At 42.3% G+C, this 26,457-nt stretch overlaps 2 protein-coding genes across 4 annotated transcripts in view; one reads left to right on the top strand and one right to left on the bottom strand.

The window, feature by feature from the left end:
- Positions 1 to 6,474, top strand: part of PODXL (podocalyxin like) — a 53,733-nt gene extending 47,259 nt beyond the window's left edge. The window contains exons 5-8 of the mRNA XM_047849336.1: positions 487 to 634; positions 873 to 934; positions 1,184 to 1,351; positions 2,388 to 6,474. Coding sequence (XP_047705292.1) covers positions 487 to 634; positions 873 to 934; positions 1,184 to 1,351; positions 2,388 to 2,585 — 576 coding nt within the window. The 3' untranslated portion in view covers positions 2,586 to 6,474. The remainder of the gene's footprint in view (positions 1 to 486; positions 635 to 872; positions 935 to 1,183; positions 1,352 to 2,387) is intronic.
- A 5,251-nt stretch (positions 6,475 to 11,725) lies between these two features.
- The window catches only part of MKLN1 (muskelin 1), a 194,390-nt gene continuing 179,658 nt past the window's right edge, over positions 11,726 to 26,457 (bottom strand). For 2 of the 3 annotated variants that reach the window (XM_047851005.1, XM_047851007.1), the window contains one exon: positions 18,588 to 18,940. In XM_047851005.1, coding sequence (XP_047706961.1) covers positions 18,819 to 18,940 — 122 coding nt within the window. In that variant the 3' untranslated portion in view covers positions 18,588 to 18,818. Of the gene's footprint in view, positions 12,856 to 18,587; positions 18,941 to 26,457 lie in introns of those variants that run through there. The other variant, XM_047851006.1, reaches the window with a different exon arrangement.

The raw sequence follows: 26,457 nt of genomic DNA, 5'->3' as shown, positions 1-26,457 counted from the left end.
GAGCTGGGGCTTCCCCTCCTGAGGTCTCTGAACTGGGCATCAACGCCTGGAAGGTTGAGAGAGGGCTGGAATCTTCCCCACTGGCTGGGGGCTGGGGGTAGGGAGGGGTGGCAGTGGTTGCTGGGAAGGACCTCCACAGTTCCTTCTAGAGCAATGATAAGGGCATCAGGTCATGACCCCTGAAGAACTCTGAGAGAGAAAGGGGGTAGTCAGGTGAAAGGTATTGGTCAGCCATAGACAAGATAAACAGGGTGAGGGGACCTGGGGAGGAGATTCGCATGAGTCAGGGAAGGCAGGGACTGGCCCAGCTCGGCACCTAACCTCTGACTCCTTTCGGGCCTGCAAGTGGTCCCAGTTGAGGGAATAGAGAAATAGGTCCACACCAGGCAAATGCATTCTCCAGACCTTGGGTCCGACGGGCAGCCCCCAAAACCTAGGCTGTTGTTCTGATCTTTTGAGGAATCACTTGTGGTCTCCCTGCAATAGGAGACGAACTTTTCGGATGACAAACTGGTCACACTACTGTGCAGAGCAGCAAAAGCCACCTTCAACCCACCTCAAGATCAGTGCCACATACGGCTGGCACCTATTCCCGAGACCCAGGCAGTGGCAATCAAAGAAATCGCTATCCAGAGTGAGTTGAGGGGAGGGGGTGCTGAGGCCTAAGGGGGGTGGGAATGGGGCAGGGGGTGACAGCTTAGGAGCCACGAGGATGGGTCAGGGCTGGTCCTTCCTCAGTACCCTAAGAAGGGTCGCGCCAAGAGAGACAGCACCCAGGAGACTGAGGTACAGCATGTCCTCTTGGGGCCCTGTGTCCATCCCTCGCACATCACTCTGAGCTGGACCACTAGAAACGTCTCTCCTCCCCACAGCAAACCTCCTGCCCAGGGACGTGTATGAGTTGCTGAAAGACAAATGGGACGAGCTGCAAGAGGTAAGCGGGCTCCTCCCGTGTGCTGGGGCGGAAGCCTGTCCCTCGGAAGTCTACAGTTACTCTGCTCCGCAGCGCTTCTCGCTGTAGAGGGACCTCCTGCTTGCAAGCAGCTGGAAGACGGGAGGATTAGAGAGGGGACAGCCGGTGACGGAATAGGTCCCCCAGCAAACGCCAAGCAGAAGAGATCGTAACTGACCGGGAGTGACCCACGTTCTGTTTTCTGCCACATAACCTCCTCCTTCCTGGCAGGTGGGAGTCAGTAACATGAAGCTTGGGGACCAAGGGCCACCCGAAGAGACGGAGGACCGGTTCAGCATGCCCCTCATCATCACCATCGTCTGTATGGCCTCCTTCCTGCTCCTCGTCGCTGCCCTCTATGGCTGCTGCCACCAGCGCCTCTCCCAGAGGAAAGACCAGGTGAGGACTTCACTCCCCTCGCCAGGGAAGCAGGCCAGTTCACCAGATGACTTCACCCCGTCACCCCCATATTAGAGGAGAGCGAGGGGGCCGTGAACCCTTTCGGACAGGCAGAGACCCTCCCTTACAGGAACTGCAAAGTTACAGGGAAATGAAAGAATCACGCGGGGGAAGGGAGGATCGCGGCTGCGGAGTCCAGACTTGGGGTAAAGCCCTGGCTCTGCCTGTTACCCACGTGGCCCTGGGCACTTCCTGGAACCTCTAAGCTCCAGGTTTCTCATCTGCACGTGGGGAGAACGGTCACCTTGCGGAGCTGCTGAGGGTTCCCTGAAAGAAGTGGACCTAGGCCCACGTGTCTGACGTCTGACAGGAGGCTCTTTCCCGCCTTCGTCAGATTCCCCTCATGACGGCCCCACCCAGACACGTAGTCCTCAACCCTGGCTGCACACTATGGGGCCAGTTAGAGAAATTCGCATGCTGGCCTCCTCACACGCCAGTTGAGACAATCTGGATCTGAATGTTTGTTCAAAGCTTCTCAGGTGACTCGACCGTGTGACCCAGGTTGTACCTCGGGTAAAGACGAGAGAAGAGCATGGGCTCCAGGTGGCTCCTGTCTGTGGCCGAGACGGCTGTAGGTCGCGCTGCACCCATCTTGCCGGGGCTTGGAGAGGTCCTGGGTCACCCGACCTGATGAAAGTCATTTCCAGCCCTTCCTGATTCAGTACAATGGGTGGGGGTGAGGCAGGTGCCTGGAGAGTAAGGTCTGGAGGGAAGGAATGGAGGAGAGCGATCAGAGGACTCTGCAGAACAGAGTCCGTTTCCGCTTGACTTCCTGGATTTGCCAGTAGGGGAAAGGTCAAGTGAGCTGGGAATTCTAGGATGCTGGGCAAGGCCAGTAGCCACGATGATCTCCAGGAGCACTTACTGCGCACATTAGCCAAACTGAGGTTCCTGGATTGTGGGGCTAAATGTGTAATATTAAGGCTATAACCCCTAAACATTACCCTTTCTTCTTGGGTCATCTTCTCTGCCCTAGCAACGACTAACGGAGGAGCTGCAGACAGTGGAGAATGGTTACCATGACAATCCCACACTGGAAGTGATGGAGACCTCCTCAGAGATGCAGGAGAAAAAGGTGGTCAACCTTAATGGGGAGCTGGGGGACAGCTGGATCGTCCCCCTAGACAACCTGACCAAGGATGACCTGGACGAGGAGGAAGACACACACCTCTAATCAGGTCTGCGGGTGGCCTCCGACAGTGCCACAGCGCTCCAGACTGAGCCACCTCAAGTGCCATTGGGACAGGGGAGGAACATCCTTCCCAGCTGAGGGAGAGACTGGCAGGGGAAGGAGACTTGGTGGCTCCCTCCTCCCAATCCCCACGGGGCCTTAATTTCCCCTTTTCAGACTGAACAAGTCACATTCTGTCTAGATCTGTCTTGTAAGATAACCCACTAGTGCCTGAGCTCAGTACTGCTGGAAGGCGAGAGGGAGCTCACTCACGTGACCATCTAGTAGGATCCCTTCATCCCACATACGTGGAGACCAAGGCCTGACAGGGGTATAAGGTCCAGCTCACACAGCCCCTGGTGGCAGAGTCAGGATGACCACAAAAATTCCCTTTTCCGGGCCGGTATGCACTGCCACCCCACCCCACTACTGTCACCACCCCCCCCCCCCCCCCCCCCCCCCGTGCCCTCCCCTCCGATCTGCTCCCGGCTGGATGGAAGGGGCAGCGGGGCCAGATCCTGTCTCAGGGGAATCTGATTCCTTGAAAGTACGGGTCCAAGCTGTCCATCTCCTGTCCCCAGCCTCGCCTGCCAGTGTTCCATCATCCCCTTTTTGCCTCCCCCTTCCTTCACTCTGTATCCCCACTCTGTCCCAAGGACCCCTGGGACTCACACAGGTCATTGATGACTTTGAGTCCCTGGTCCTGGATTCTGGCTTCTTTGCATTTGCCTAGTGGGACTCGACCCACACCAGACTCCATTGTGAGCGAGGTCAGGGATCCACCGGCAGGTGAGGATGGGTCCTGGCCCAGCACCCAGGGCCTCCTTGAAGGGGCTCCCCAGGAAACTGCTTGGCTTCCTACTCCCACTGGGAAGTAAAATCTGCAGCAGCGATGAAGGCCAAGTGCATCTATTTTGTTGTTCACTGCTCAGCCAGTGGGGTGAAGACCCAAGCTAGGTCCAGCAAGAGTGACAGCTGTGGGGCAGACTTTCCCGGGGCCCAGTCCACGGAGAGGTGTCTTAGGAGACAATCGATTGACAGGAAGGATGGGCTTTACTCTCTGTTCCATAGGAAACTCAGGGACTTTTCAAGTTGCTGAGAATTTTGTTGTATTTGTGTTTTAGTCCAGCCCTCCACTGCCCAAAGCCAAAGCTCCAGCCATTGGGGGACTTTTCAGTTAACCGACCTCACCGATTTCTGGTTCTCCTGTGTCATAGGGCAAGAAAGGTCTAGAAAGCGTGATACATCTTAAGGTGCACAGGGGCAGCTTCGGGGGGCCTGTGGGGTTCCCAGTGACCTCTCACTGTTCCAGCATGGACTTGGCCCTTGCCGTGTCCCCTTCTCTATATCCTTAGCAGGGCTACCCAGTTCTGTGGTTCTGGTGGCATCTCAGGGAAACAGCACCATGGAGGGTTTAGAGAAAGCTCAGCGGTCAGTTCCCAAGCAGAAGGCACCTGAGGACTGGGCAGAGTGTAGTTTAATCTGGTTTTCTGGGAAGAAGAAATCCAGTGTGGAACTTTGCCCACTGTCTCTTGTTCCTGGGTGTAACTTTCCTGACACCTAGGAAGATGGGCAGAACTGCTTCAGAGAGTGAAAATGGTAATATCAGAGCAAGAAGCCAGAACCTCAGAAACTGGAGGCCCAGGCTCTGATAGTCTTGATGAAATAGGTGGCCTGCTTTAGGATAGCTTATTTTGAAGGAGTTTAGCAAGGGAAGATCTCTGTTCTTCCCTGGCTGCCTTGATTCTTTCTTCATAACCTTTGGCCTTTGATATCTTAGGGGAAAAGAAAGGCCAGGGGTTCAGGTAGGGCCTCCAGTGAGTTTCCAAGAGCTAGAGAGATGCTAAGCTAACAAGGAACCAAAAGCATTTGCCCAGATCCTCCAGCATTTGGAGGTCAGCAGGATGGATAACAATGCTCGTTTGGGGGAAAAACAGAAGAAATCTTGTTACACTGGGAAAAGATCTGTTTGCTTCCTTCCTGCCCAACATTCAGTTCTTTGGGTTTCTGTGGAAGAGGCCAGACTGGGTTACTACTCTTTTGCTGATTCTGGGTCACATTTTACCAGCCAGGCATTCAGACAGAGACAGCAAATACGCCTCCACAAATAGATCAAAGGCTATAACCCCCAAAGGCTCTTAGGGAGAGATGATGTCCGGCAAGGACTAGAGTAAAAATTATATACTTGGTCAAGAGAGATGACTGTAGTTCTGTCCAAGGGGAATCTTGGGAAGCTTCGGGCTGGTTCACATGCTCCTTTTGGTGCATCCAGATTGGGTTACACTGGCCTTTTAGGGCAACTTCAGAATCCAGTACCTTGCCTGGGCTTGCTCTTGTCACTGGACCTCTAGGTCAAGGGCCATACAGCCACGCATGTGCAAAGGTCATCTTCATCCCACGTCTGCATTGAGTTCTAAATGCTGTCTGATAAGTCAGATGCTGGGGCTGAGAAGAAAGAAGAGGAACACCAGGAACTCAGCATGACTTTCAACAGGCTGTGCCACAGAAAGATGATAAACTTTACATCAGTGGCAAACTGGTTTCCGTAAGCTGTGTAAAAGGCCAGAAACCACGGCTGATGACTGGACAGAACCCAGCAGGAAGCACGCTCTCCTGTGAACAAGGAGTGACTGCTTCTGAAGGAGGTACAGAACATGCTTTGCATCGTAGGACAGAACACGGGTTGAAGCTGGTCTAGACACCAGATGATTCTTTTGCCCCCTCTTGAGAAGGAAAGCTGGCAGAAAGTTTATTTAAACCACTTCTTGAGCTTTAACCTTTTTGGCAATATACTGGAGAAACTTGGAAAAACTAGTCCAAGCTGATACATACTTTTTGATAATGTAAATACAACAGCCACATGTTAATCCACCCTGCACTGCTTTAAGTGAGTATCCTTTGTAAAAACATTTGTTAGTTAAGTGAGGTGGCTTTTCCCCCCCTCTAAAACAGGAATGTAAATGTCTATTTCACTAGAAATGACAAGTTTTGTTTTGTTTTTTTCCTTAATGAAAAAAACGAAATGTAAGACAAGCTGATGACAAAGTATTTGTCTTACAGATCAGGCATCTTTGTTTTTAAATATGGTCCTCACCCCAGCCAAGTCCTAGTCTGTCACAGGCTTGGAGTCAATATGCACTGGTTAGAAAGTGATACTCTAGTCTTAGGGAGAGGCTTTTAGACACCTAGTCCAATCTTTGTTTTGTTCTTCCAGAAAAAGACACTGAAGGCCAGAAAGATAAAGTGACTTGGCCAAAACACATGGTTCGTGACAGAAACAGGATTAAAACACCGGTGCCGTGGGCCTTAGAAGGAATCCGGAAATTAAGGACAGGCACCAAAATGACACAGAATGCCCTTCTCAAATCTTACCCTGCAGGAAGCCTAGGGAGGGCGTGAGGACAGCAGTGGGAAACATACTGGTGTCTTCCTCTGAGTTACTTAGGTCTCAGACTTGAATGGTATGCTTTTCTGTCAAGAAACAGTTTTGGGTGAGCTTTGACATGGATCTTCTAGTAGGGCTGAGGCTTAAAGGGAGAAAGGTAGGGGAAGGCAGAGGGGGCAAGAGGAAAGCGATGGCATATTTTCCATCATTCGCTAGCTGATTGCCTCAGGTTGGGGAGAACCCAATACTGAGTGGAAGGGAGGGAATTACTATTTGATGTGTCTTTTTTTTTTTTTTTTTTTTTTTTTTAAATTAGTGAATGTCAAACAGTTTGCCCAGGAGACTGGGGGAGCATGTGTCTTCATGGACAGGGGTCTGAAGTACACTGGAATTTACTGAGAAACTTGTTTGTAAAGACTATACTTAATTATTGCCATTTTCTTACAAAACTATATTTTGGAAAATTGTATACTGTCAATTAAAGTGCTTTTGTATAAGCTGGTTCAAGCCCTGTTGGTTGGACTTGACTGATTGGCTTGTGTTCTTACCCTGTGCGTGAGGCTCCTGTCTCAAGCGCCGCGGACATGAGGCGTTCCGGGGAGTGCAGCGCCCTCAGCTCGTCTGCTATATGGCCGAACTGTGGGGGTGCAGAGAGCAAAAGAGAAAGCGGGAAGCTCAAAGAAAGGAAGGGGATCCTGGAGGTGATGACGGTTCCCCAGATTATCTTGGGTTGTTGGGGCGATCATAACGGAATTTTCCCTCACGCTTTTATCAGTGGTCTACCTTCTTCCTTTCTTCCACTTCCGCCTCAGATACAGTTATGAATCACCCACCACTAAACATCCTTGAGCCCTGGTCAGGTGTGAAACACTGGTGTGGAGACAAATTAAAAATATAAAGAAAGAAAGTTCCCTCCTGGTCCTGTTACTGCTCACAAAAGGGTTTACTTATCCCAAGAAGCCTCCCCCTTGTTCCTTGTCTACGGAGATGTTAGTGAAGATGAAGAATGTTCAGGAAAGGGAGCACTCAAAACCCATCCTGATTCTCTTCCTCTCCTGGGGTGGTACCATCTCCCTATACACTCCTCACTGGAAGGGGAAAACTGTCTCTCCCAACTTCAGAAGAGAAATGGTCAGATGACTGGGTCCACGTTCACACTGCTACACAACAATCTCGTCTCTTTGCCTGGCATCTTACAGTTTACAAAACATTTTTACGTTTCTTGTTTAGGAATGGGCGCTTCTCTACCAATAGGTAGAATTTAGGGACAGAGATGAAGGATTCTGAGATGACACAGCTATTTAAGGGGTTAGTGTGAGGCCTTGAAGCTGTATTGTTTCTCTTCAGTCTTACATTCTTTTCCCATTCACATCAATGCCGGGGTTCCAGCAACAAGTACATTTCTAGAATGCATTGTTAACAATATGATTTTGCTTCTATAGGGGAGTTCTGAAAGCCGGTTAACACTTTTAACTGTGGGCCCGAGTTGGGCCAGGGGTATTTTGAGGTTAACTTCAAGAGTGGGCCAAGAATACAGAAAAGAATACAAATACCAGGAACTCGGGCAGGCCCCTTGGCCATGCTTGAGGCACACTGTTCTAAGAACAGAATGACTCACAGTTTATCATTGGCCACAAATTAGACCTGAGGCCTGAGGCTCTGTGGCTCCATTCTCTTCCTGAAGAGGTCATTCACCCTGCTCCCTGCCCTGCCAACCAAGAAGCAGTCACTCAGTAGTCCTAATGCACTAGGCCTCTGTCACTGGCACGTCCCCTGTCCCCCATCCCCCAAGCTTATTTCTTCTGTACCCTAAGGGAAAAAAGTAAAAATAGGACTAGTACTATAATTAGCACGTGATAAATACTGAGATAGTATTTTTCAAAGACCTTGGCATTTTACAGATTAAAAAAAAAAATCAGTGGGATTCTAGCTAACAGGATCTGCCACCAACATTTACTTAGAAGATGGCTTGAGACTTCTAGAAGAAGGCTTGAGACTGCCCAGTGCTACACAGAAGTTCCTGCTGGATCTGGACATAAACCTAGGATTCCGGACTCTGCCCTGGGCCACCCATCCTGGGGCCCGAGCTCAGAGGGCAGCTGTATGAGGTGTGCTATACGTCTTGCCGAGTGCCCTCATCTCCCTGCTTGGGATTTGCCAACTATCAAAACCTACTGGCACAGCAGTGCACGGGCTGCCTCAACCTATAGCCTCCCTCTCTTCCCTGTAATAACCTTTCTGGAAAGAATGTAACTGCCTTTGCTTTGCCGTGGGGAGGAAAGTCCTCTGCGAACATCAGAAGTTTCAGAGTAAGAAGGATAGGAGTTTCAGGCATCGTGTGCTACTGTCCCGCATTCCCTATGCAACAGAAAGCCAGACTTCAACTCTTATTTTTCTTCCGAGACATTAAAAGGCAAAAGACGTTGCATATGTGGTGCTAAAGAGAAAACCTAACCAGCTGGTACTTAAGCCCAAGCCAGGACTGACGTGGGCTTCAGGAGGGCCCGCGGTTTGTGTTCCCACTCATACCTTCAGAATCTGGAGGACTGGTGGTGCCTCATGTTGCCCTCATTAATGAGGAAAATATTTTCTCAATTTCCACGGTTGACTCACACTCGGGAACGTGAGCACACGTGGCCATTTCCCTGCTGGCGCTGGATAGTCCCTGGGTGAGCAGAGGCTCTCGAGGGGGCACATCCAGCTCCTGTGGGTCCCCACACTTGCTGTGTGAGCAGCCGCCATCTCAACTGTTCACCATAAAGTCCTCTTGCCTTATTTGCTGTCTTCCCACCAGAGGACAAAATCTGTCAAGGGAGAGGGGGTAGTGTTCCACATTTTGATCCTTTTGAGTTAATTCTCTGGAGGATTAACCAAGGAAAGGCCAATTTTTTAAAGTATTTTAAGAGGTTTTTTTTTTCTTTTTTAAGTTTATTTTGAGAGAGAGTGAGCGGGGGGAGGAGCGGAGAGAGAGAATCCCAAGCAGGCTCTGCACTGTCAGCATGGAACCCAGTGTGAGGCTGAAACCAACTCACAAAACCTGAGACCATGACCTGAGCCCAAACCAAGACTCAGACGCTTAACTGAATGAACCACCCAGGTGCCCCTGGAAAGGTCAATGTCTTACCTTAACACCACACATCATGTTTTTCTGTTTTAAAAACAAAAATGTTTACTTATGAGTCATGTTCAAAGCACACTCTAGAAATGAAAGCTACGTAGCAAGACACATTATTTGGTTTATGGATTGAGAAAACATAATCCCCATTTTGAACAAAGCTGACGAGTAACACGCACTGCAGAATACAGGATCGGACACCTGAGAATGTAAATGAGACCAGGAGAAGAAAAGGGTCAAAAGGAGGTCCTGTTGAATCCTTCTGGAGAACTCATTATTTTTTAAAAATTTAAAAAAATGTTTATTTTTGACAGAGACAGAGCATGAGTGGGGGAGGGGCAGAGAGAGAGAGAGAGGGAGACACAGAACTGGAAGCAGGCTCTAGGCTCTGCGCTGTCAGCACAGAGTCCGACATGGGGCTTGAACTCACGCATCGTGAGATCATGACCCGAGCTGCAGTCGGATGCTCAACCGACTGAGCCACCCAGGCGCCCCCAGAACTCATTATCTTTGGCCTATCTGGGTTTATTTTTTCAAAGGTTCAGTCCTTAAAGTTCTTTCCCCTTTATCAGGGACAGGGATCTAGAATTTTTCAAAACTTTGCAACAGCTCCAACTCTCTCTTCCCTGTCTTTTCTACAATCAATTTTCTTCTAGTTCTTAAACTATACAGGTATGTCTCCCTTAAAGGAAACCTGGGAAACACAAGTCCAATTTACAAAACATCAAACAGGGCTGGTCAGCAATGGGACATAAAAGACACCATCTTATGAAATAACTTACCAGTATTCTTTCAAAATGGAAACTTCTCCAGGAAACTTTGTGAGATCCATCAGAACTTCTTTACTTCAGCACTGTCTCAAAGGAAAACACCAAAAGGCCCTTCTATGGTGTGTATCATTTTTATCTTTGGAAGCCTGAACAAAACTCAGCTTTTTGAGGGAAAAATACAACATATGAAAAGTATGTAAACATTTTAAAAAGTTGACTTCAAAGGTAGTTTCAACACAAGAACCATTTTGTAGTGTCCATATATAACTTTTTATTAAGAAAATGAACAAAATACATTCTTTCTCCATATGTACATTACATACAACAGAATTCTACAATTGCAACCGTTCAGCAGATCACTCGTTTATTCACAAAGCAGTGTTAACACATTCACCAAACCTGGGATCAGAAAACTACTTGTACTAAAAAAAGAAGAGAAAAAACCCCTAAGAGTCCCTACAGACTGGGCAAAAATAAGATAAACCAAAGAGGATCATGAGGGGACTGGGGAAGATTGCAGAACACAGGTTCTAACACAACCTGGAACGCCAAGGATGAGAGAAGGGAGCTCCAACCAGCTCACACTGTTGCTCCACAGCCCCCTCATGATTTGTTTCAGATTTAGGTCCTTTAGGATACAGCCCTAAGCCACGTTGCCACAGAAGAGGAAGAGTAAAGGAAAGAGTAGAACCTTGAAAGGGCTGCAGCTTTCTGCTTTACACACTAAGAAGAAAAGTCTCCTATGAAATACAAAACTTCTGAATCCTCGCTGGGGAGCAGAGAACTACACTTTTAGGGGGAGACATTTGTCCAAGTGTGGTGAGGGAACTCCGGTTTCCAGGACTCCTAATTCACATTTAGGTTCATTTCACCTGTTTTGCTTTTGCTTTGTTTTTTCTCCGCTTTTCCTTTGGCCTTTGAAAGTACTTCATTCTTTTTGAGTGTGGGTTTACTTATGGTCATATTAAAAAGTCCACCCAAACAAAGCTCTTTGTGGGTATGAATATGCTTCAAACGTCCATGATGGTGCATAAGGGGCTTAAAAGATCAAAATGAATTTTAGAGATGAAGTTTCCAATAAACTGAACAAGGCAGCTCCCTATAGGCTTCTGGGTACTACTCGACATCCTCAGTTCAGGGTTAAAAGATACACATCAAGAGAATTATTTTCAGACTGTCCGCCTGGAAAAGGGCATGGCTTGAGGGAATCTCAGTAAGGTAGGGACTTAGGCTCACACCTCAGTCCTCCACACATATAGTAAAACATAATGAGAATGGCTGTATCCTTTTTTTTTTTTTTTTTAACTTTTTCTGGGCTTTCCCATGTGGGGTAACAGAAGAAAGTCAGGAAAAACAAAATGAATTAAGTCTCATCAGTTAGTTAATAGTGGTTTTCCTTCTTTACATTTAGTAATTTCCTAAATTTCAATGATAAACATATTTTTTATATCACAAAATCAATAAATGTTTTTAAAAGTTCCATAAAAGAAATTTAATACTCTCCAACTTTCCGGTGAGCTGGTTGCTGTAACATCATGTTTCCAGTCTAGGAGATGTTCTAACAAAGAGAAGGGGCTGCCCACAGCATTAATAAGCAACCTGGGAAGACAAAATCTATTGTGCATATCCGGATGGAGCTGTATCTTCCTTCCCAATCTAATTGCCAGTCCAACTTTAGTTTTGAGGATCTTTCTCTAATCTGAAGGGATCTTAATTTTTGGCCACTGAATACTAATTTTTTTTTTAATGTTTATTTTTGAGAGAGAGAGAAAGCATGCGAGCAGGGGAGGGATAGAGAGAGGGACACACAGAATCTGAAGCAGGCTCCAGGCTCTGAGCTGTCGGCACAGAGCCTGACAGGGGGCTCGAACTCATGAGCCGTGAGATTATGACCCGAGCCAAAGTCGGACGCTCAATCGACTGAGCCACCCAGGTACCCCCAATGAATACTAATTTATAAAGGAAGTAAAAGAGTGGACTTAAAAAAATTGTAGCTTCTTTCTCACTGCTTATAACATAAATAAGCCATTTTGGAAAGATGGGATAATGTTTGTTACCAAGACAAGAAAAGGAGGTCCTCGTCTTAGCTATCCTATACTCCTTCTGAGGCTGCAGGTTCAACTTTACATGGAGTCTGAAGTGGTGACAGTGAAGGAATCTCTTTTAAAAAGAAAGAAAAAATATCTCTCTATATATGTCCATAAAGGAAATTTGCTCATAGGAAAATGCCACATTATTTTGCGATTTTGCAATTGAGCTGAAGACTATACACAAAGGAAAATGAATACTATACTAATTTATTCATTCAAAAGATATTTTGCACAAGTCAAAAAACCAAGGTGGCTTAAAGAATAACACAATCATAGCATCTCTTGGCCAGGCTGTATATAATACTTAAGAAAGGAAATCCACTTTTATTTCTCTAACCGGGTGGTTTACAACTGAGGGAGAAAATAGTTTACAACTGGTCAGTCACCACAACCATTTTTTCTGGGAAAGGAAAAAAAAATCTCAAAAAGGAGACCAAGTGTATAACTTTTTGAAACACACATCTTCCCCACAGAAGACTACTCATATTTAAATTTTGGACGTCGGTACCCTACCGTCAGATTTGGGGTTGCATAGACAACTACTTTCGTATGTCTTACAGTCTATATTCAGTGTTCTTGCAAGTATAGCTCATGTGTCTAGGTAAAATTAAGCGAGGCCTTTACAGAGGTGGAGTATCTGAGGACTTCTAAAGTAGGCAACTGAAAAAAGGTAAAGCCATGCATCCCTGTCCTCCACTCCCCCCCACCCCCTTCATCTGAAGAAGGTAAATACGGCAACTACAAGGCAACATGCTAAAAAGGTCACTAGCAGAAATCTGAAGGCACAGCCCTGTTGGTATAAGATCCTCCTCTTTGTTGCAAAAGGAATTTATAAAGCTCTGCCAGCTGCAATGGCATCACACTTATTCCAGGTACCTTCTCTAATTACTCACTTTCCAGATGTGAAGGAGACCTAAAGAACAAACCAAAATTATTAAATACTTCCAATGCCAAGCCCAGAACTCGTGTATTTCCTGGCAAAGTGGATAAACAGAAACCCATGGGACTGTGCATAATTAATTTTAAAGTATGGAAAGCAACTGATGTCAGTTCAATTCTGTACAGGTTGTAAGTTAAACATGAAATGGCTATTTTCTTCCCATTTTAAAAGGCCAGAAAATAAGCACCAACAAAATGACACTGGCTAAACTGTAACAAAGGCTTTTCCTTGAGATTTTTTTTTTTTTTTAGTTTTTTTAAATCTTTATTTTTGAGAGAGAGGGAGAGACAGAGCATGAATACGGGAGGGGCAGAGAGAGGGGGAGACACAGAATCTGAAGCAGGCTCCAGGCTCTGAGCTGTCAGCACAGAGCCTGATGCAGGGCTCAAACTCATGGTCAGCGAGATCATGACCTGAGCCGAAGTCAGATGCTGAACTGATTGAGCCACCCAGGCGCCCCTTGAGATTTGTTAACAAAGGAGAGAAATAAAGCTCAAAAAACCAGCTACTTGAGCAACTCCTTAATCATGCACACAGGCCTGTTCAGTATATCACACAGTGTTTTTCCTTCCTGCCAATTAATTTGGCATTAAGCATTCAATGAAACTGAAGAATGATGATCTCTTCAGGCTGGTATTTGTGTGGCAGACAGCTCGAATATCCAAACTAACTGCTGTGAATGTGAGCATCCCAGATGGCACAGAGCTGTGCTGCAGCAAGAGCTAAATGCGATGAAAAAGCAGGTCCTGTGGGAGCCCACCAAAAACTGCATGTTAAAATGTTTCATTGCCGGTTTTTCCGCTGGATCCTTATCAAGGAACTGGCTGAACCTAAGAAGCTGCTCACCTAGTTTAAACTCTAGAGCCCATTACACTGGCTTTTCTGTTTCAAGATCTCTAACAGTTATTTGGGAGAAATGGAGAAGAGAATCTAACCAGGAAATGCCGCTTTCCAAAAACTGTACAGAGTAAGTGAGCTTTGATGCCTTTTGACAGTCATCTTCCCAGCACTTCATTGGTAAAGTGAATTTAGGGTCAGAAATGAAGAGCTTTCTTTTTCATTTAGCTTTGTGGACCTTGGAATCCAGGAGCAAAAAACTCCTATTTTTCTTTCTCTAACATATCCTCATTCTCCCCTCTCCAGGGGTTCAAATGCCTCCAAGTGAAAAATGCCATATAGACAGGCAAAACAGAACCACACGCCAATGTTTCATAGTTCATTGGACTGTTTGAACAGCAGATAAAAAGGTAAATTATTTCATAATTATAAGTGATAATTTTAAAAAATGAGCAAATACCAATCACTGCCTAGCAATCAAAGCTATTCCTAATACACGATTATATCAGAAACGGAAAGTCAATTCTTAATACAAATCCCAACTTCAGCAGAAACATCAATGCTACTCAGAGGTGGTAGGAAGGCTAAAAAATATAAAGACAAAGGCAAATGGAAATCTGGTGATGTGCTGCATTACACAAGCCCTGCTATGAAACTTGTACCTGATCAACCGTTTTAGGATGACATGCTTCCTAGTTCCAGGAAAAGAAGCTACCACTGGCTCCTCCATTGAAACCGCCATAGCCATGTTACTATCCTCCAAGTGAAAACCGACTCGAGGATTTTTATAGCAATGTCTGAACATTATTAATTCCTTAATAACGCATAATTTTTAATTTCACTATTCTGTTGTCATAAACAAGGATAAAAGAGCATGTTTGCCTCAGATTTTGACTTTTTTTCTTAAGCAGTACAACACTTCTAAGCAATGCCACAGAAAACCTAGGGCTAAAAAAGCTGAGAATAAAGTCAGTTTAGCTAAGGAAATAATGGATACACAATTCACACTATTTGGTAGGTAGGAGGGGATCAAGGTTAAAAAATTATGTAAAATAAAATCTCTAAGACAGCATTTTTTTTTTTTTGAGGAAAAAGAGCATCTGGTGAAGAAATTAACAAACTGTAACTGAGTCCTCCTGCCAAAAAAAACAATGGCAACATCATTGAGCTGATCTGGTTGGCTCCCAACGAACTGTTTCAACAAACTTGGAAACTTACACCTTCAACTGAAATACCTCTAGACCAGAAATTTTAGACAGCCAAGTCTAAAATTTCAGCATTGGTACAAATCACAGGGAGATATAGGCTACAGTCAAAAATCACAAAAGAATAATGTTATTTGACTAATAATACAAAAACCTTTGAGTGAAAGAGCCCAAAGATCTAATCTACAAGTATTGTCATATGCAGAGAAGATACTCTTCAATAACTATAAACTCTTACTGAGGAAGCATGCAATCCCAGATGAAGGACAATTTTAAGAATTTAAACCTTAGTAAAAATTCAGGCCAGAGTTTTATGAAAAAGGATGGAACTGCAGACGATCATGGATTTTTAAGAAAAGGAAGGTTCTGAAGGCTATATATTTTTTTCTTACAGCTAGATGACGTCGTTTAGAGTACACATTTGTAATGATCCCCTCCCACAGAAATCACTTCAAATCATAATTCTCAACTGCTGTTCAACATTCAACCATCTAAAGAGTTAATATAACATTCACTCAGGAGATAAGTAAATGACCCACAATTTTACCCAATGAATTCCCTTTATTGTCAAGAATAATTATGACTTCTTCATGTTGTAATCATGAAATGGAGTACAATTCAGAGACTAAAATCAGGAATATGATCCTAGATGCTTTTTGATCCCTTAAACATAATTCTCAATCTAGTTTTTGTTTGTAAGTTAGATTTTAAAACTTTTTTATTACGTGAAATTTTGTTAATGTATCTCCAAATAGTGGGCCAACGTGAAGAGATCCATTAGAAGGATAAACTAGGAACCATTTACATTCAACATATATATTTCACCCAAGAACAGTTTTATCGTCTTAAATCATTGTGCTCTAAACCCAACAAGCCTTTCTGTGATAAACCAGTGACTTAACTTTCTAATGTTTTCTATCAGTTTTTACTTATTTAGACACGGACAGGTCTGTTTTAGAGTAAATGAAACCCATGTCTAAAAGGAGGATTTTGTGAAGAGTTAAGACCATCTGTCAGCTTGAGTAGTGAGTCAGGCACCCAAGTCTGCAATCCTTTGCTTGAGTAAGTGATGGATACATTTGAATTAATCAAACTGGCCACACGAGGTCTCTGTTATTCCACAGAATACAAATGCATTTTAGAATTATCTTTCAAATCAGGTAATTTCTCATGAAGTACAAGCACTGAAAATAATGTTAGAGATCTAGTTTACTATTCTGGAATAATATATTCCATTGGGAAAGAGAGAAATGGGAATGAAGTTGGAGCTAGGGATGACGACACTGAGCAAACTGTACCCTACTAACGAATGCATCTAGAGCATTAGCCTGATGTTTCAATCTGGGACTCACTAAGCTAGAAGGAAAGCCTTTCAAGTAGTAGAGCACAGATAATTTGGCCTATTTAAACAGTGTGTCTAAATACCAAATTAGATTATTTAAATTATAATTTAAATTATACTGCTGGAATTCTTGGAAATATATGTAGCTTCTCACTATATATATATGTAATATATACTATAGTTTCCAATCAGGTTGTGGTGTGAGATGTGAGTAGTGTGTCAGTCCTGGTCATGGATCTCATAAAGCCCTACAGTCTCCTGCAATGATTACCAGCAGTGTTCCTTTAAAGCCCCATGGAACAAATTCTACCTAGTCAATAACCTCCTCGATACAGTCCACTCAAGTAACACTGAATGGTTCACTATGATTCAACCCTATCTAAACAGGTTGGTGTAAAAAAAAAAAAAAAAAAAAAAAAAAATCCAGAAACGAAGAAAAGGGTAAAGGTTCCACCTAACTAAAGTGGAGAAAGATAAAATTCAAGCAAGCACATGTTAAAAAGCAACTAGTAGAGTAGTGAGTTAGGGAGAAACAAAATCACTGAGGTCAAGAACTGAGTTTCTTCCAAATATGGAGTCTAAGGAACTGGTGGAAAAAAACAACAAAGAAAGCACTGTAGAAATAAATGGTGGAGGGCAGCAGAATTTCATTTGGTTAGTGTGTTTAAAGTGCCAGAATTCACAGTAAGCAAAACTAGAGCTTTTAAATTTAGAAACTCTTATCGAGTTCTTCCCTATCAACTCTCTGATTTGTACCTGTTTCCACAAAACAAGATTCAACAGCTACAACATTAGTGATAATATTTTATGTTCTTGACTGTCACTCAGGGGAGTCATTTTATGGAAACTGTACAGGAATGTAAGTAGATTCTATTTGCTTACCTCTAAAGTCAATTAGTTATTCTGCAGCTGCACAATTTGGTACTTAGTAAATTATATACTATAGCTTTCACAAGGCAAGGTACATATCTAATTATTTAATCACTACAGATAGCTTTGGGATGCTTGGAAAGCTAAGGAATCCAAGATTCAAGTCTAGAACTAGGAAAAACATATTGCTGTCCATTCCCAAATAAGTTAAAACCAAGCAACAAAGACAGAGTGAAGAGGGATCTCAGTCTCATTCCTATACATGAGACTTTTCAAAAGTGCAAGTCAATTTTTTCTCTTTCTTTGGTGAGGCCTAATCTCGCTATTCAGGGACATACTCAATTCCATTAGGTCATTCACTTTTCACAGCTACTGGACTGATGAACATTTATTGTACCTAGTCGGCTTGAGGCACGGTGGGCATCGGTTGCATACAGCACACTTTTTGAGCAAGTGTAAGCACTGGCCAGGTGTGGGTTTCCTACACTGCACTCCACAGCACCTCATGGAATGACACATAATACCTCCAACCCCCACATCTGCCCTTCTTTCAATGAAAAAATATCTGTACCATTATTTTCTTTTTCTCCATTTAAAAGCCTGCGTGTGCTTAATGAAATCCCTGTCAGCTGTATTCCATCGGACAACTATAAACCATTATTCTTTAAAATATCAGTGTACAGAAACAGATGTAGGAAGCTAATGTATATGGAAATAACAAAAGCATAGCTCTGGAAACCCACCCTCCCAAGTGAAAATGCTACAAAAAGCACAAAGGAGAAATGGAAGCATAGCTCTACAAGAGAAAAGAGTCGTTTTCTTCCAAAATTTGCTACAAAGACATCAATGAACATATTAATCACTACTGGAATCTTCTTGCTGGTAATTTTTATAATGGCTCTTAAAGGTTTTGAACTATATTCTCCTCAGTTTAAGGTTTCTGTGACTCAAAGCTATTGTAATATCCACTATAAAATATATCATTATAGAAATACTATAGATCAATCTCAGATAAGTGCCTGGATCAATCTTGGGTTTCATTTTTTAGTTCTATGACAAGGGGCATACATTTGAGCCCTCTGTTCTTCCTATTGTTTAATGTAATACAAGACTCTAGTCAACAGAGACACATACATCACTTTTACATCATTTGCCCTACAGAACTCCACACTTTTAAGAATGAATTAAAGAGGTAAACAAGTGACATGACTTATAAGCAGTTTGCATGATGTGAGGTAAACTGAAATGGGAAAGGAGGAGAAAGAAGGCCAAAACAAGCCAACAACAAAACCCCAATTCTTACATTACAGCACTGAGTCTGTTAATAGTGCTTACTTGCCCCAATTTTATAAAAATGAAATAAAAATCAGAAAAGGGTAAACTGCCTGATTACTTTTTCTTTTATACTCATTAGTTCTTAAAAGTTAAAGTAAGAAAAAAATATATATATATTTAAATGGAAAGTATACCAATTTCACTTTATTAGCCTAATTCAGGAATGGGATGAGGAGAAAGGGGCTGAGGTCAGGTATGAAGGAAGAGGGTTAAAACTTGTGACAGTAAAGATCCCTTCAAAATTCTGGTGCAGTCCTCAATCACTGCAGCCTAATTGTCGGTCAACGGAGTTGGACTCCAAAATACTGAAATCAGACGTTCTCCATTTCTGTCCAGTGACTCTTCAGTTACAGCGTGATGAGGTCTACCAGGTTGCCTTTGGGAGGAGTCATGCTGTCAGGAAAGAAATTTACTAAGGTGTCAAAGAGCTGAGTTCTTTGAGCATAGGTGTGATCCACATCGGAAAAGCCTGGTAAAGGGAGAGATACAAAGAAACTCATCCATTGTGTCTAAAACATGTAACGGAGAAGCTAGTTGAGAAAAGCAGCAATGTAGAATGCAAAAATCAAAACCAAATCTGATTTTAAAACCAGACAAACGTAGGTCCCGAACCCAGGTCTAGTACCTGGCAGTGGTGTGATCTTAGGTGAGTTAATCAGCCTTTCTGCAACTGTCTGGTCAGCTATAAATTTGTATTAATCTTGTATACTCATGGGGATATTGTGCATATTAGATATAATTATGTGAGAAGCACCTGTTCTGATGACTGGCACTTTAGTAACTAATATTGACTCTCTTCTTTTCTTTACATTTACCTCTTCTAGTCCACTGAGGAAATTTCTGCCTCTTTTCCAACTTTATAATACTTCCGACCACTAACATTTTTTTATAATAAAAAAATACAATAAAATCAAAATGAAAAATAAAATCACTTTCTTTAGAAAGTGGTCTAAAATCATTAAGGTCCCAAGAACTGAATGTAGTCTCAGAACTGAGTGAAAACATAACTGAGGGAAAGAAATACATGTATGATAGCAGAGAACAGTACCTGGCCATACATGTTTGATGCTATGCACCATGCTCTACGCCAGGCACACGTTGTGTGAAAAACAGAGCAATGAACGACTTTTCTGCAGGTAAACATTAGAAAGTGGATGACAGAGGTGCCTGGGTGGCTCAGTCAGTTGAGCGTCTGACTTTAGCTCAGGTCATGATCTCATGGTTCGTAGGTTTGAGCCCCACGTCGGGGTCTGTGCTACCAGCTCAGAGCCTGGAGCCTGGAGCCTGCTCAGGATTCTGTGTCTCCCTTTCTCTCTGCCCCTCCCCTGCTCATGATCTCTCTCTCTCTCTCTCAAAAATAAACATAAAAAAAAAAAGTGGATGACATTCTTAAAAGGTGGGGGCCAATGGAACTACAGGATTTTTTCCCCTTTAACCTTTAGTAAACATTTAATTTTCAAGTTCATTCCAGTCAAAGGAATATTCAGTGAGATGCTTCCTTCCTTTAGTTAGCTGCTGTATTGCTTTAAGCTGCCTCAAATGTCTGATGTACATATAATGAATGATAAACAAAGTAGTCTTTTGATTTCCCCATTCCTGAAATGGCTGAGACATGAGAGCCGTATAGACTACCACAAGAAACAGAAATAGTGCCAGAAAGAGTTATATATGCCATAATACTCAGTGAAAATTATTTCAAATTGGACCAATTTTCACTCAACTTAGAATACTGTTTTAGGTGCACTGTTTTCATTCTTGTAAAGAACATGAACAGAACAGAACATTGCCAAGGATATCAGTTTCCTGGAAGGAAAATAAACAATGCCTCAAGAAAAGTACATTCTTTTTTGTTAAAAAAATTTTTTTTACTATTATTTTAAGTTTGAGAGCAAATGTTTACTTCTTTGGAGCTTAAGATTTAACAAAGAAATATCATGGAAAAGAACAGAAGGAAATACTCCAAAATGTAAGCAAAGGTTAGCTTTGAATGATGGTATTACTTTTTCCCCCTATTTAAATTGCTTTTCTGAATTTCTAAATTGCTTTATTTTCAACTTATTTTGAAAATTTTCAAATTCTTAGACAAGTTTCAATAATGCAACAAATATTCATATACCCTCACCTAGATTACTTAATTGTTAACATTGTCACATGTTCTCATTCTTTCTGTTGTGTGTACCCCACACGTACTTTTTTTGTGGAACTATTTGGGAGTAAGTTGTAGACATTTTCACTCATACTGGAGTTCATTTCACCTAAGAACATCGCTTGAATAGCCACTATATATTAAATTTGGGAAACTTAACAATAGTCTTTTTTTTATAGTCATTTTCTCCACGAAACTAAAACTCAATCCACTATCAAGCACTGTATTTAGTTTTTGGGTCTTTTAAAGTTTATTATTTATTTTGAGACAGAGACAGTGCAAGTTGGGGTGGGGTGCAGACAGACAGGGAGACACAGAATCCCAATGAGTCTCCGCACTGCCAGTGTGAAGCCCGATGCAGGGCTCAAACTCACAAAACCGTGAGATCATGGCCTGAGAGTCAGACGCTTAACCAAATGAGCCATCCAGGTGCCCCTTCAAGTCTCTTTGGCCTGGAATAGTTCCTCAGCCTTTTTTTTTTTTTATATTTAAAAAAACCCGTTTATTTATCTTGAGAGAGAAAGAACACAAGTTGGGCAGAAGCAGAGAGAAGGGGAGAGAGAATCCCAAGCAGGCTTCATGCTCAGCATGGAGCCAGCCCAATGTAGGGCTCGATCCCACCTCAAGATCATAACCTGACCTGAGATAAAGAGATGCTTAATAGACTAAACCGCCCAGGTGCCCCTCGGCCTCTGTTTTTTTAAATGGCACTGATATTCCTTTTTTTTTTTTAATGTTTATTTTTGAGAGAGAGGGAGAGAGACAGAGCACGAGTGGGGTAGGGGAGACACAGAATCTGAAGCAGGCTCCAGGCTCTGAGCTGTCAGCACAGAGCCTGACACGGGGCTCGAACACACAAGCCGTGAGATCATGACTTGAGCCGAGTTGGACGCTTAACTGAGTCACCCAGGCACCCTGACACTGATATTCTTGAAAAGTACAGAGCAGTTATGTAGCAGAATGTGCTGGATTTGGGTTGTCTGACTGCTTCCTCATGATCAGAATGAAATTTATGCAGTTCTGGCAAGAATACTACATAAGTGATACTGTGTCCTTCTCAGTGCATCATGTCAGGAGGCACATGCTATCAGTGTGTCCCAATGTTCACTTTGACCACTTAAGCTACAGTAGCCAATTTTTTTCCAATGTGAAGGTGTTCTTTTCTACCACTATAATTAGTAAAATATTGACGAGGATACAATTTGAGACTGTGTGAATATCCTGTTCCCCAAGAGACTTGCACCCAATGATATTAGCATTCACTGATGATTCTTGCTTAAATAATTATATCTTGCTAAACAACTACAATGTTGTTTTTCTAATTACAATTCCTTCTACATTTGTTGACTGACATTAATTATAAAGTTTTTTTTCCCTTCCATTTGTTTGCATGAGTATGTTCTCATGGATCCTTTTCTTCTTCAATATATTGTATTTACTACTGTCATTATTCATTTTAATACTCATACTGAACCAGTTTGGGCCAGTGAGAGCTCTTTTGAGCTGGTTTCTATGTCTTTTTTAAATGTTCCCATTAACGGGGCACCTGGGTGGCTCAGTTGGTTGAGTGTCTGACTCCAGTGTAGGTCATGATCTCGTAGTTTGTGGGTTCGAGCCCCACGTCCAATTCCGTGCTGACAGCTTGGAGCCTGGAGCCTGTTTGGGATTCTGTGTCTCCCTCTCTCTCTCTGCTCCTCCCCCACTCACGTTCTGTCTCTGTTTCTCAAAAACAAATAAACATTAAAAAAGAATTTTTTTAAAAATACTCTGTTCCTTTCTAGCACAACAAGATATCCAAGCTCATCTTTACACAGTTCTGGAATGAGCCATTTTCCCAAGGACGCCTTATTCCTTTTTAGTGGTAACGTTTAGAAACCAAGATCAGTTGTGCTAATTGCCAAGGGTGGTGCTGTTTCTAGGCCTATCCACATATGTACACACATATTATATAGCTTTTTTGAAGCCAAAATCATGAGTTCATGATTTCATTGATGATTCTCAGTTTTTAAGAATGTTAAAGGATTCTTCCTCTCCTTATCCCATTCCCTATTTATAGTACCTCCTTTCTTCCACTAAGAAAACTGACATTCTGCAATATCATATTTACTCATTTGCTCAACCTGAAATACACACAAAACACATTCCAGAATTACTATACCCAAACCACTACAGGCAAAACAAGATTTCTTTGCTTTCACTGTCTTTAAAATATATTTCAGTAGGAGTATGGTCTAAGCATTGTACTAAACATTTTCTCTCTTCCCCCCTGCTATTGGGTGGTAATGTTACCAACTGGATAAACAGGCTTCTGTTTGTAGTCAACTTTCAGGTTTTTCCTTTCTTTATTTTCTATATTTGTAAAAATGTGATGTTTTATTTTTAGGAGAAAATATTGATTCTGTGGTAATCCTCTAATGAAGTAATACCTATGTATTACTAATGAAACACCTGTCTTCTTATGAAATAATATCAAATGAAGTAAATACATTTCCATGAGATTAAATGATTTAAGAGGGAGGGAAACACTGAGTTCCTGCTGTGTGCTAGGTAGTTTATGCATGACCACATTTCATTCTTATAAAAAAAATAATGAAGCGTTTATCATAAACTCCCCTTTCATGTGAGACAGGTTAGAGAGATTCAGTAATTTAGTAAGATCTCACAGCTGGTGAGAGAAGAGAATAGAACGTGGACCCATGTCTGTCTGACTCCAAAGCTCATTTATGTATTTTTATTAACAAATATTCACTGAGTGCTTAAACTGTAAGCAGTGTGCTAAGTTTCTTTAACCCTTAAAAGAACATGTTTAATTAATTTTTTGACTTAAATATTTTTATCATTGGAGTATACTGACATACAATGTTATGTTAGTTTCAAATGTACAACTTAGTGATTTTTTTTTTTTTAATTTTAGAGAGAGAGAGAGAGAGAGTATATGTGAGCAGGGGAGAAGAGCAGTGTGGGGGGGAGAGAGAGAGAGAGAAAGAGAGAATGATTCAATGAATGAATGAATGAATGAATCTTAAGTAGGCTTCACAGTCAGCACAGAGACTGACATGGGTTTGATCCCACGACCCTGGGATCATGACCTAAGCTGAAATTAACAGCCAGACACTCAACCAACTGAGCCACCTAGGTGCCCCACAATGTGGTGATTTTTACTTAACAATTCCATACATTACTCAATACTCCTCACAGTAAGTATAGTTACCATCTGAACAGGTTTTATTTTTATTCACCATTTACCAGTGAGAAGACTGAAATTTACACTATCATTAGATGAATGTTTAAATTATGGTAGATCCTATTATGGAATATCATGTATCACTCAATAAGAATACAATAGATTATAGTTTCTTGCAAACATCTCCACGCCACATCATTAAATTTTAAAATGTTATGTTGTAGAATACATATTTTACATTGTGTAATAAAACCAGAACATACAAAACTATACATCTGTGTCTGTGTGTACAGTCCATCCTTATTATTCAGATATTTGTGCATTTGTCTGCCCATTAAAATTTAGCTGAAACTCAAAATAAATACTTGTGGCACTATGTGGTCTTGCACAGACAAGTGGACAGCTGCGAAAATACACACACGTTCTCAGCTGAGGATGAACTGGGTGACGCTCTGCCTTCTTTTTTCACCTCTCACATTATAAACAAGCGTCCTTTTTGGTCTATTGGTGTCATGTTTTTTGCATTGTGTGCTTTTTGTTGGTGACCTCACTGCTTAAAATGATCCCCCAAATGTAGTGCTGAAGTGTTGTCTAGTGTTCTTAAATGCAAAAAGGCCATAATGTGCCTAATGGAGAAAATGTGTGTTAAGACAAGCCTCTTTGAGGAAAGAGTTACAGTGCTGTTGCCTGAGTTCAATGTTAATGAATGAACAATATAAGGAACTTAACTCCCTACGTCCCATAGGGTAATGGTTCAGTATTCACTAATTCAGCCGTAACAGAACAGACTGATGACTTAACAGAACTACTGTAAATAAAGAGAATCAGCTGTATTTGTATATCTGTGTATATGGTTGTGTGTATATGTGTGTTTGTGTAAAGATCTGCCAGATATGAAAGGTTACACTTGAGAGGAGACAGAGCTGAGGAAAGTTGTTCAGGAAGAATCTTTTTTTTTTTTAATTTTTTTTTTTCAACGTTTATTTTTTTGGGGACAGAGAGAGACAGAGCATGAACGGGGGAGGGGCAGAGAGAGAGGGAGACACAGAATCGGAAACAGGCTCCAGGCTCCGAGCCATCAGCCCAGAGCCCGACGCGGGGCTCGAACTCACGGACCGAGAGATCGTGACCTGGCTGAAGTCGGACGCTCAGCCGACTGCGCCACCCAGGCGCCCCGTTCAGGAAGAATCTTAAGCTTTATCTGTAGTCAATGTTTTTTTAAAAAAATACATTAAAAAGGGTAGGCACTAGGAACGTAACATGACTAATTAAAAGGCAGAGCTGGGACAAAAACGGTTACATTGATTATCATAAATCTCACACTCCTAATCAATGTTTCTTTCACTTGATTTTCATCATAAAATGGAATAAGAAATTAATCAGAGTAGTAGAAACTGGTAGAGCTCAATGAGAAGCAGTATAGTTGGTAGTTTATAGAGAGTGAGCTCTGAAGCCATACTATTCAAGTTTCTATCCTTGTTTTGCCATTCACCAGCACTATTCCTGGGCAAGCGTCCCAGTTTCTTCATATATAAAAGGGCCTCACAACAGTAGCTACTTCATAGGATTATTATCTAGATTAAATGAGTTAAGACATGTATAGTACTTAGAATAGTACCTGGCCCCATAGAAGTGCTCAATAAATACTAGCTATCACTTTATTGCTACTATCATGACTAAAGATAATGACTGCTCTAAAAAGAAAAGTGAACTATTAGGAATATACAATACTTTTAACTTAATATCCTATACGGACTAGGTAAGTTTTTCTATTTACATTTTTCTCCTGGATATAAGTTTATTTATACTTTCTATTGCTAATAATAAATTCACTATTATATAAAAAGTATCTGTAAACATGTGGGTTACAGACAAGAGGTTGAAGAAAGTATCTTTTATTAAAAATTTTTTTTTCATGTTTATTCATTCCTGAGAGAGACAGAGTGCAAGTGGGGGAGGGGCAGAGAGAGAGGGAGACACAGAATCTGAAACAGGCTCCAGGCTCTGAGCCGTCAGCACAGAGCCTGAAGTGGGGCTCAAACTCATGAGCCGCGAGATCATAACCTGAGCTGAAGTCGGACACCCAACTGACTGACTCTCTCTCAATCTCTCTCTCTCCTTCCAAAAAAAAAAAAAAAAAAAAAAGGCAAAATGCTCTACAAGACAGATTTTTTCCTAGTTCTCACATACCTTGCTGAAAGTACGCTTAAACTGTACCAATGCATACTTTCTGGAACCAAGACACAGCTCTAAAAATTAGCAAAATGTCTGAGTTCAAGCTTAAAAGTGCCCATAGCCACCAGAAGCTCTAAAGATCCCCAGAGGTTATTTTGCTCTGAAGTCTGTCATTTTTCAAAATTAAGATGTCAGCTGTCTGTAAATCACTTTCCATTTTTCTAATTCTTTAAAGTACATAGGACATTAGTCGATAATTAATTCTCACTAGGAGGTTAAGAGAAGCAATTTGGAAGGAAGCCTGTCAGAAACTTTAGCAGAGGCAAATTTTTTGGAGAATTTAGAAAATGAAGTATTTAGTTTATCTATACATGAAAAAAATGTATACAACTAGAGACTCTGGGCTGGCTCAGTTGGTGAAGCGTGTGACTCAATCTCAGGGTTGTGAGTTTCAGGCCCACATTGGGTGTAGAGATTACTC

Source organism: Prionailurus viverrinus, chromosome A2 (genome assembly GCF_022837055.1).
Source record: "Prionailurus viverrinus isolate Anna chromosome A2, UM_Priviv_1.0, whole genome shotgun sequence".
Classification (NCBI taxonomy): Eukaryota; Metazoa; Chordata; class Mammalia; order Carnivora; family Felidae; genus Prionailurus; species Prionailurus viverrinus.
The sequence above is the reverse complement of the archived record's forward strand: the minus strand, read 5'-3'. Positions and strand labels throughout refer to the sequence as shown.